Source organism: Beta vulgaris, chromosome 3, assembly GCF_026745355.1.
Source record: "Beta vulgaris subsp. vulgaris cultivar EL10 chromosome 3, EL10.2, whole genome shotgun sequence".
NCBI lineage: Eukaryota > Viridiplantae > Streptophyta > Magnoliopsida > Caryophyllales > Amaranthaceae > Beta > Beta vulgaris.
The window spans coordinates 27,779,013-27,791,438 of record NC_079204.1 but is presented as its reverse complement, the minus strand read 5'-3'; the positions used below and the strand labels follow the sequence as shown (position 1 = coordinate 27,791,438).

General features: G+C 36.7%; 1 protein-coding gene across 1 annotated transcript; it reads left to right on the top strand.

The window, feature by feature from the left end:
- The first annotated feature begins 863 nt into the window (after positions 1–863).
- Positions 864–5,724, top strand: LOC125495579 (uncharacterized). Its single transcript, XM_048640340.1, has 3 exons — positions 864–1,125; positions 1,326–1,552; positions 5,359–5,724. The coding sequence occupies exons 1-3, from the start codon at positions 864–866 to the stop codon at positions 5,722–5,724; spliced, it is 855 nt and encodes a 284-aa protein (XP_048496297.1).
- The last annotated feature ends 6,702 nt before the right edge of the window (positions 5,725–12,426 follow it).

Genomic DNA, 12,426 nt, shown 5'->3' with positions numbered 1-12,426 from the left:
TCTTGTATTTATTTCCATGATATTTGCATAATCATTGCTAGGAACGTTACTAGTATTGTTGTGTGAATCATCTAATGCTAGTTTTAGGTGCATATTCGGATTGTTGTGTTCCTAGCTCCATGTAGCATACTAGGTGTTTGATTAAATGCTGAACATTAATCTTGTACACTTAGAGAAGCATAGCTTATTACTTGAATGTTGTTGCTTTGATAACATTAGTAATCCTATCGTGTTCCTCGACTTTAATGCTACTTTGGTTTGGACTTAAGTGAGATTCATTAGAGTTAAGTCATAGTAAGAGCGGTTCAAACCACGCGGATCGTGTGTTAAACCACGATCTAGGAGGATAGAGGTATCGACTTCTCGATAGGTGACCATAGGAAGGGTTGAGGGTTAAGGTTTCGTGATCACAAAGTAGGTTAGGGTGGATGTTAACCGAGTCCAAGGCCTTTTTATATTGTAATCTCTTCGTGTTTTAGTATTGTGAGTAGTTTAGTTCACTTACATTGTTCCAAATCCCCCCTATTCGGTTACTTTGGCCTTAGCACATACGTACTAGGGTTCTTAATTCGCTAATTTCCGATCAAGTTCCTTTGCTCCATGTGGATACGATCCCTACTTCCATTATACTTGCTTAGTGTGCATGAAAGTAGGTTAATTATATTTGGTTAGGAGTACACGGCAAACTCCTACCATATGTATATTTCCTTACTTGTTCAAAAAAAAAAAAAATTTGTTCAAAGTTTATAACCTTTTTCTTGTCTACTTACTCGTCTTCTACTAATCATATGATTTTTTTTTTAACTTGAACTCGTGATGATTGGAAAAAGAAAGAAAGTGAAGGAGAGTTTGTTCCAAGTCGGATGGATGATGCTCTATCACGTGCTCTGCAGAGGAAAGACCGACCTAGGCGTGTGTTAACAGTTGGGCGTAGCATTGGGATTACATTTGTTTGGGGAGATCCTGATCGGAGCAATACTGCTCGCAAGGGTAGGGGCATGGATGATGAGGAGATGAAAGCGTTAGAAGCTAGAGTGAGCCAAAGAGTTAGAGAACAGACAATGGAAGATATGAACTCGAAGATAAATGCATTAGTCAGGTTCATGGCTTTCGTGGCGCATTTAGGTATTCAAGTACCAACTCCTTCCACTCCAGTCATTCCTAGTAGCTGTCAACCGGGGGGCAATGATTCATTTGTGGACTTGTAGGTATATTTTCATTTTATATATGTTCTAATTATTATATTATGATTCTAAAACACTTAATTGATGACATTCTTCTCTCATTGGATGTTAAGAGTCAAGTTCCATGTCGCTTGGCAATAGCGGATGTCTCGGGACCGATCATTGTAGCTGAGGGTACCATTCATCCACGACAGGAGTCATCGGCACACTCTACGATCGTCGTGAGAGTATCTGTTGATGATTTTTATGCGGATTACGCAGATGCTCCAGTTCCACTCCCTACTTCATTCATCACGAAACTCAGTCAAGCTGAGGCATCTGTCATAGAATGGCCAAAAGAGTTGGTATTTTTAGTCTCAGATAATCTGGTAACTTATGTTTAGTATTCTGATTTAGTAGAATAAGAAATCTAAATGTATTTTACCTAAAAAGCGCAGCCCTTCCTACCAAAAAAAAAAAATTAAATAATTTTTTTTTTTTGACATTTTTTACTCATAATCTGACATTTTCTGAAATTATACAGAAGAGAAACGAAACGAAAATAAACCCAAAAAAAAAAAAAAAAAACGAAACGAAAATGAAAAAAAGGAACAAAAACTAATATACAGATGAGAAGAAATTATAGATCTGAAAATACAAGAATTAATCAAAACGAAGATGAAATACAATAACATTAATCAAAACAAAGAGAAGTATACAAGAACATTAAATCAAACAAAGAGAAGTATACAGAACATTAATCAAAACAAAGATAAGTATAGAAGAACATTATAGATCTGAAAATACAAGAACTACTCCAAACATTAACCTAATATGTTTAAATACATAAAACAAACCCTAATACATAATTAAGGAAAAAAAATTCGGAAATACTTAAAATGCCTATTTGGAGGCTTAACCGAACTCGGATGGCTTAAAAAGCCTAAATGTCACAGCATAGCAGTGAGTTTGACTCGTTGGCCCGTTCCGCTTCCGAAAAGGTATCACAATAGGCAATCGGACTCCGTCGGCATGATTCGTGCAAATCATTTCAGGCTTTTTGTCGCGTTTGTCGCATTTTCTGGGAGTTTTTTAGAGAGAAGAGAGGATGAGAGAGAAGGATGAAAGGGAGGAGGGTCGTGAGAGAGGAGAGAGAATGAGGGATAATATATCTGAAGCCCGCTCAATATTTCAAAGCCCGCGATTTTTTTATTTCAAATTTTTTTTAAGAAGGGTTGCGCTTTTCTTCAAAAGCGCAGCTCTACTCAGTCAGAAGGGCTGCGCTTTTTATAAAAGCGCAGCCCTTCACTTAGTAGGGCTGCGCTTTTGTACAAAAGCGAGGCCCTTTACTAGTAGGGTTGCACTTTTATCAAAAGCGCAACCCTTCCTCCGCAGCCCTTCCTTTTTTTTCCCCTAGTGTTTATTAACTAAGTTAACATATTTATAGGATTTTCTTTCAAGCATTGAGCCATACACCATATATGATATCAATGAACTCAAAGACAATTTTGCGCTTTACTTTGCATAGCTCGAGACAGAAGAAAGGGCCAAGTAACTTGTTAGTGTAGTAGTTGTACATTTTTGTTAGAGTATTGCAACATTGGTTGCTTACTTGAGATGATTTGAGATGTATTGAAACAAGTTTTGTTATATATATATATATATATATAATATAATATATATATATATTAATATATATATATATATATTATATATATAATATATATATATATATATATATATATATATAACTTTTTCCCAACAATTTCTTGGGTTATCCAAATTACAAAGGAGACTATGCTGAATTTTCCCCTCACAATTGTTAATATAAATGCTTGTTTAGTTTCGATTCATCAAATTTTAGTAATATCTAAGCAAACCAACAAAAAAAGCTGAAAAAAACGAAAAAAAGAAACCATACATATGCGTCGCACATGGCAATAGGTGCAACGCAGATGATAAGCAATATGCATCGAACATAGCAAAAAGTGCAACGCAAATCATCAATATGCATCGCACAGAGGCAGCATGCGACACAAATTACCCCTGCCATCCAGGCTGAGCTGGGAAGGGCAATGTGCGTCGCACCTTGCCACCATGCGACACAAATCATCAACGTGCGTCACACAATGGGCAATGTGCGACGCACATTGCCCTTCCCAGCCCAGCCTGGATGGCAGAGGCAATGTGCGTCGCACCTTGCCTCTATGTAACGCGCATTGATGATTTGCATCGCACATTGGCAAGGTGCGACGAACATTGCCATAACCGGCTGGGGAGGGTATTGTGCATCGCGGTGCGACGCACATTGTTTCTCCTTTGATGTGTTGTGCAGAGCTATTTGCGTTGCACCGTATACATCGTGCGACGCAAATAGCTAAAGCATTTGCGTCGTTTTTGCATACAACGCAGATCATTTTTAGGTCATCTGCGTCGATACCTGTGCCGTCGAACCAAAGTCCGACGCAGATAGTAGTCCAGGATCCGACGAAAATTGACCTTTTTATACTAGTGTAGGATGAGGTTTAAGTATTAACAAGCTTGAGAAATATACATGGCCCCAACAATTCAAGAGCCACAAGGGTTGAAATCCCCTATCAGTGGAGAAAATAGGTGAATCAGATGTAGGAATGCCAAAACCTTTTAAGGATTCCATACTTCTAAAGAGGCACCTGTAAAGTTGTCCTAATAAAATAGGAGCTAAATCAACTTTCTCAGAAGTGTTGGAGATGTTAATAGCTAGAGATAACCATAATGTTTTGACATCATCAGCCTAGAAAAGGCAAAGGTAAGGAATAAGATTTCTTCCTGAGGAGTTACTGCCTCACTTGAATCCTTGCTGGTGAAGAAATCAACGAACCTTTGAAAGCCACACTTGCTAGCACTGGCAGAAGGACTAGCAATTTGGCGAAAGATGGATAGGCATTGATTATAGAATTCATTTTATTCTTTCACATGATGGAAGATTGGAAGGCTAATCTCATACTAACCTGTAGGAGAAGTCCCAGTAATAAAAGTAATATCAGCTAAGGTTATAGTCATTGGTCCCCACTTGAATAATAAGAAATTAATGGTTGGATCCCAACAAGCCAATAAGGCTGTAGAGAAAGCTCCATCAAAAGGAATAGTTTCATAAGAAGCTAGCCTCAAGAAGGGGAGTATCTTGTTCTTGGTCCATTTCTCATAAAAAGGTTGCATGCGCAAAAACCATGCACTTGCATATACTCCAGAAATCCATCCCTTAAAAGGTTTATTCGATAAAGGCCAATGAAAACGAATACTTGACCTTGAAGTGAAAGGCAGCGTCATGGGTTTGCCATTTTCTAAGACAATGTGATCCAAGAATTGGTGGCACTGCTCCAGAATATGTTGATGACGTTGTATCCCTAGATTGAATGGAAATCCAGGTCCAATGACAACTGTTTTCTCCTCCAAAGGCTTATCAGTAGATCCTGAATGTTTCTTCAAGTAACAGAACATTTGGGGTCTATAATGAACGAGATTCACCATTATGGCGGTATATAGTTGGCGAGCAGGTATGGAGTGCATGGAAAGGGCCTAGGCGGGTAGCGCCATGCTAATTTCATCTTCGTGGCTAGTCTTTGCTTCCTCATACATGGTGAATTTTAAAATTTCAATTAATGTTTATGAGTTTCTGAAAATTAAGTTGGTCTGAAAATATTTCAAGTTTTCCTAAAATTCTAAAAAAGGATATTAATGAAAAAAACAACCAAAAACTATAACACGTGCATAAAGCATGTCCTTTTAGTATTAGGTCATTTTTTTAGTGGATCAATTTAACGCCAAGTTTTAAAAATTGGAATAAAGGGTTATAAACAAGTCCATGTTGAATTAATAACTGACTAGGCAGCCCAAACCTTTAAGCGTTTAGGTAAGGGCCATTTCTTAACCAAAGAGGCGCAATTTTAAAGTTATCAGGTTTTCAAGAGATGACACTTTCCTTATAAAAGGGAATGATGTAATGATTCAAATCACAACTCATATCCTGATCATTTTGCAACCATCTCCCTCTCATCTCCGAAAAAATTTTCTCTTTCTGTCCCAAAAACTCTAAACGGGTTCCTACTCATTCTCTTCCGCCAACGATTTCTCTTCCTGAGAGGAGATTGACTCTCTTGTCAACCATCCATGGCCTCAAGAGCCAGTCCCTTTCCCTCATCACATCCTAAGTTAGGAGTCAGAAGAGGAGGAAGAAGATGAAGAGGAGGAACAACAAGGTTCCTCCTCTAAAGAAGAAAGGAGTAACCCCTTTTCATCAGAAGAGGAAGCCTCTGGAGCCTCTTCATCTTCTCCAATAGATAATTCTGATGGGGATGAAGGTGATGATGAGGAAAAAGAGGAGGAAGAAAAACAAGAGGAAGCCCCTCCGGCCGATCCTCTTGCCCACCAATGGGAGGAGGAAGAGGATGAAGATGATGACGAGCCTCCTGCAAAGAAGAGCAGGGTTCATGATAGTGGCAGCAAGTCCAAGGGGGACTATGGCAACAACGATTCTGACGCTGATTCAGATGCCTACAAGCCACCATCGCAAAAACCATAGTATAGGCCTAGACTTAGGAAATTAGTTTCTAAGTTTGTAATTGAAGATTTCTAAAATCTATAATTTAGGTTGTACTTTTTATTTTTATTTTATGAAATATAAAAATATTTTGCTTATCTCATGCGTTTTTATTGCAATTTTGGTATTTTTGCTTACATTATTCATCTATTTGATGCAATTTATTATTTGTGTAATCAAGTTATTAAATTCTAAAAAATAAATAAGATGAACAGTTTACAAAAAAAAAAAAAAAAAATTGTCACATCAAACAATGTATGATAAAAATTTAATTCCCATTTCAGAGATTTACAAAATGACTCTTGGGAAACTAAAACTGAAATTGGTTTAACTTGGAACATGATTACTTCTAAAAAGTAATGATGAGGGTTCCACTTGGACATGTCATTAATATCATTGGTTTAATTCTTAAAAATCGTACAAATACAAGTTTAGAATTAAGGGATATTTAGTGGATAATCCATATCTATTCACTTTACCCACTACGTGCAAAAATAAGAGATCGAAGATAACTAATCAGAATTAAGACAACTTAACTACTTAATTAGATATATTATTTATAAATTAAAATGTGACACTTAGTTATCCCTTATAAATAGGAATAAGTGTTTCATCAACGTAGTATAAATATATCCCAAGTAGTTAAGATCAGTTCGCTATTTAGATGCTTCTCTTCACACGAAAAATCTTCATTCTAAAAAACAGTGGTCAATCCTCAAGTTAATGATATCCATAAATTTCCTGGAGAATGTTGGAGGCATAGATTTAACATGGACATTGTCAAGGAAGATTGGGAAGAGTTTAAGGATGTTGAGACCAAAAAATGGCAAGTTAAGGTTTTCAAATACTTTTGGGAGGATCCAAAGATCCAACCAAAAGATTTAGAGAAAAAAGAGTAGCGCCACAAAAAAAGAAAGTGACATAGACTTTATAGCAACTAATCTTTGGCCCATATTGGGGAAAAATTATTTGCTCAACCTCATGGTAGTATGCAAGGCTTGGGGAGAAAATATTGTTAAATAATTTTTTCCCCTAGATTTAGCCTATAAGTACCATAGATCAATTATCAGTGAGAATGTCCTAGGTGTTTTCATAAGGAAATATCGAGTGGTTCAGTTGGAGAATAACACCAGCTTTAGAAGGTTGATCCAATACAAATGTACTTGTCGCTTGTGGCAAGAGCATATAATGGATCCCGGTTTCCCCATGCCCTTGAAGGACGAATATTCAGATGATGATGATCCAGATGTGGGTGAGGATGAAGAACCACAAATCATCATCGGCAATAGTTCATCTAATCTATTAGGTTATTTTATCAACAATTATATGTTCGTAGTTTTCTTAAAATACTATGTAATAGTTGTTGATGATCAATAAAATACGTTTTTATTTCATGATTAAACCTTATTCATATTAAGATGGATTTTTCTATATACGTACCAAATTACGTATATACATTCATAATACTCATGCATTAAACTTAAACGTTTTAAACGCATGATGAATCGAAAAATTGAAATCTAGGCCCTAAGGTCTATGATATGAAGTCATCACGAGGACTACTATCAAATTGGTCAAGTTCTCTTCTAAAATTATTGAAAAGTGAACACTTAATGATGAATCCTAGGAGTTATTACTAAAATGACCATCATAGGAAAACCAGGTATTTAAAGAAGTTTGTGTTTAGAGATTTTATTCATCATTTCATCTCTACCTTACAAAGATAGAATAGGTTTCCAAATTATCCTCCTCCCATTTTTACAAAAAAACTTAAAAAGATGGAATTCAACCATCATGAAAATGAAGTAGGCAATCTTGATGAAGATTGCTTCAATCATCATCAAGCATTCGATATTGTCCAAGAGGACAAAGAAGCTTTCAAAACAACAAAAATCCAACAATGGAATGATCACATGGCCAGGATCTTTGGAGATGATTCAACCATTGAGCCAGAGGATTCAATGCTAGGAGAGTCCAGCACTACTAAAGTGGGCCCTAACATGGACATACTGGCCACTTTCATTTGGCCAAGACTATTAGAGAGTTCACAAGATGAACTGCTCTTAGTCTGTAAGAAATGTGGGAAAGAGGTATCTAATACCTTCAATTTCAAAGACCCCAGACTCTTACTTGGGCCTATCCGAAGAGTATGGTCATAATATGCACCAGACATCTGTCAAGTTCATAAGGATGGAGCCAAGGCAAGATGAACTTGAGGGTAGAATATTATATTTCAAGTGTCTATGCCAACTATGGGAACTCTGGGCCTCAGAGAACTTCTTCCCTTGGATGTACCTCGCCCTGTTGAACATAAGATACACCTGAGATAACACTTATTACAGGATGATCTTCAAGGCGAAATTCAATTATGTACTGGAGATGGCTACTATTTTGCCGTCATAAGATATGCGACAGGATACGACATCCAGGATGAAGACTACCATGCTATGGCAGGAATTGTTTGTCGGGATTATCTCCAGTAGATTCCTATTAGGGCTTTTAATTTTATTTAACTTGTAATATTTATCTTCAAATAGATGAATGCTAGTATTTATTAAATTACTTATAAAATTAATTGTATAATTGTAATAGAGAATGATTAATAAAATAATTTTCTTTCATGGCATTTTAACAAATTATTACATGTCATTTGATGCTTATTTTTCTGTATGTAACTGTCGTTTAATTAAGTGGTTAAGAAGATAAGCGGATAAAATTTTAGATCTTCATCTATAAATATGTATAAGGAAACAACATATTTGAAGATTAGGAAACAACATCTGTAAAGGCCAGTAATGGATTTTACTTGACTATCAATGTTTCGTCCAATATCTCCTACATATAAACCATATCTTTATAAATGTTTAAACCATCATAAATCATTGGATATTATGTCTGAAGACAAGAACAAATTTATAACAGAAAAATCCATCAAATGGAACACTAATATCGATAAGTGTTTTGGTACACATCCTATAATACAAAAGGATCCAAGATGCTTAAATAAATCTAAGGCCTTTCAAATAGGGTCAGATTTAGATTTGATGCAAGCATGGATATTTCCAAAACTTGACATAAATGATCAAGTTACTTCGTTATTGGTGTATAAATTTGGGGTAAAGCTATCATGGAAGAAATCTGGCAGCCATATATACCTTGGAGATATCTAAAAAGGCTTTTTGTTAATTAAAGGTAATGCAAAGAGTATAAAGATTTCGCGAATAGTGCAGGGATCATCTTCAAGAGATAAAATACAATACATATGCACATGCCAAGTATGGCATAATCTCATGGTCCTTGGTCTAGATATCCCTATTGGATGCTACAAAATTATCCTTTTGAATCAGGCCCTATACAAACCTTTTTAATGGATTTCACAACGGCTCGAAGAAAAAAGGAAGGAATGCATGATAGATTGCTCTTTTCCACTAAATTTAGTCATCCTGAAGAAAAATTTGTTGATCATCTTAGAATTATGGAGGAAGCAACTTTCAGATTTCTTCTGAAACAACTTGAGTATGGTCATTGAGCATAACTCTCTGCTAATGATTTGTGGGTTATGAGTACATCACCTCACAAATCTGGGGGCAATTTGTTAGTACCATTTTTACATCATAGTTAGCATTTATTATGATTCATTAAATTAAGCCCTAAAGGGTCTAATGATCACATAAAAGTAGGCCTAATTATATCAAGAAGCCAGGAGAAATAGTCAACAGTTACCGATCTATAGAAGAAAGCCCAACTATCGGCAATAATCAAGAGATAATGGTTGAAAGTGAAGCAACACAAAAGATGATGACGTGGCTCGAAGTTAACCTGATTATGAAAGCATACAAGAACGTGGGTAATGGAACGTGATTTTCATGGCGCCATAAAATGGTAGTGGTGATTTGAATCATAAATTATTCAAATCATTTCCCTCCAAGAAACAAGGAAGTTATAAAAAGGAAGTTATACATGTCTTCGCAGCATAAATACAAGAAGGAACATCAAAACAAAACAACAAACACAACACACAGTAAACATGTAATTTACTTTTCTCTAGCATAGCTTTACCTAGATTAGCCAATCCCCTTATGGGGTTATAGTAAGCCTCTAGCCTAGAATTGGAGTATGTATTGAGTTACCAAGTTTGTTCAATCTCCAATTTAAGTCGAAATTTATGGAGGTATTCATCTTCATGTTTGTCCTTTAATTGTCCAGCCTGGTTTATCTTTATGTGTGTTATAGAATATTTCTAGAAGTTTGTGACATAAGTGGGAATATTAAGCTTTAATTAATAGATTAATTATTACGTTGATCATACTTTTTAACACACGTCACCTGAATTGATTAGGCTTATAATTTAATTGCATTAGGCTATAACAACGTACGTTAGCAAGGTTTTATCAAATTAAAACCGGTAACCCCAGGGACTAAGACTTCCGTGACATTCAGTATCTAACTATTGGGTGTGCATTGACTTGTTTGCAAAGTCATCCAACTTAATTCGCACCAATAAAAACATAATATGAAGTTGAGAAACAACAGAAGTTAAAGCAAAAAAAAATTAAATATGAAAAAATCAAAATTATTCTAAATTAAGAAAATTTTTCTAGGAAAGTGATATGATCTCTTCTGGAAAAGATTTCGACAATGAAGGTGGTAGCAGAGTCATAGAAAAAAACATTGGTTTGGAAAGATCGAGTAATTGAGGGTTAAGACGAGATAGAGAGAGATATGAGTTTTAGTGGAGAGAAAAATGGAGTGAAAATGAGAGAAGGATAACTGGGAAGCCAACATCAAAGAATTATGGAGTGAGATCCCTCGTCAATCGTGATATCTCTCGTTGATTGGGTAGATCTGATTTTGGCGATTTCACTCGATTCTCTTGGTTCGATTTTGGCGAGATACAAACTCTTTTCGATGAGATTTCACTCGTTTCTCTTGGTTCGATTTTGGCGAGATCTTCAATTTCTAGGATTATTTTCAGGTGAGTTTCTCAATTTTCTAGGAATGAGTTCGATCTATTTTAGCCTCGATCGATTTTTTTTTAGACATGGTTGAAGATAATCCTAAAGATGATAAGAAATCAAAGGAAGTTTCATAGAAGAAAAAGGGGAAGAAGAACGAAGAAGTGGAAGACTCAGTGGCTTTTAGAGAGAGAGAGAGTAGGGAAGTTTTAGGTTAGAGGGTGAGAGGGAGTTTTAGGTTAGAAAGGGTGTGTTTATTGGGCGTGTTAAAAATTATAAGTAGACTGTGGGCTGTTCTGCATTGGATGGGCCAAGGGGTCCGACGCAAATTAGCCTTTTGCAATGCAGTTTAGTTAAGTGCGACTTGGATAGGGGCCTTAATTTTTGTATCATGATGCAGCGATGTACGTCGGATGGGCTTCATTCCCCGATGCACATCCTTGTATATGAGCTATATGCGTCGTACATCAAGAGGGTACGACGCATATAGCTCGTATCTGGTGCTTATGCAATGATGTTTTGCGTCACAGACTTCATAGCACACAACACATGTTATGTTTTTGCGACTTTTTGCTTGTTGTGCGACGCACTTGGGGGGGCGCAAATCATCCTTTTTCTACTAGTGAAAGATGGACTGGAAGCTGGTACTCAGAACTTAAGATTATGCCCATCTAAATGGTCATCAGATGAAAACATATGCTCGAGAGTATCTGGAGAAGAAAAAAGTTGCAGCCTTACAACGCTCGGCCACATGATCTACCCCATATTTGAGGGATCATTCGTTGATCTTGTCATCCAAAAAAGAGGGGAGAAATTTGGGTCCTTCATTTGTTCGTCCAAGGAAGGAAAAGAGTGTTACAAATTATGGTGTACAGACGACCAGTGCTTGCAAACACCTCCTCTAGTTCGGTGCTAAAGGAATACTGTATGGAGCACATACCCCCAGAAGGACAATCGGGAGTTCTTCGGATTAGCTGGCCGACTCCGTTCTCGGCCAAAATCATGAAGGTTCCCCCCTTCCCAAAGGTTAATCTTCATACAATAGAACCTTTTTATGGAACAACTGATCCGGATGATCACTTGTTTGCATATAAGCATCAGATGTGTCTACATTGTTGACGATGCCACTTGGTGTAAAAACTTTCTAGCCATCCTGAAAGAAGTGGCTTAGAAATGGTTCAATGATCCCCCCCCTAACTCAGCTAACAACTTCACATAACTTAACTACCATTTCACTCGTCATTTTGTGTCTAATCGACAAGAGCAAAAGACTAGCATGCACTTTGGTAAGTTCATCCAACGACCGAAAGAAGCTTTGCGATGTTTTGTCAAGAGATTCAATCTAGAGGATTTACAAATTCAGGACCTCAATACTAGGTGGCCTTTCATGTCTTCAGCAGAGGGTTGAGGCTAGATAGTTTTAAATTTGACCTTATGAAAAAGAAGATCACTACTATAGCCGAGGCTCTCAGAGAAGCTGAAGCATTCAGCCATGCCACTAAAGTTTGTGCGGAAGCAAATCATTCGGAGTCCAAAAAGCTTGAAGAAGTCACTCACACATAGAAAAACAATCTTCATACAATAGAACCTTTTAACGGAACAACTGATCTGGATGATCACTTGTTTGCATAAAAGCATCAGATGTATGTCTACACTGTTGACGATGCCACTTGGTGTAAAAACTTTCCAGCCATCCTGAAAGGAGTTGCTTAGAAATGGTTCAGTGATC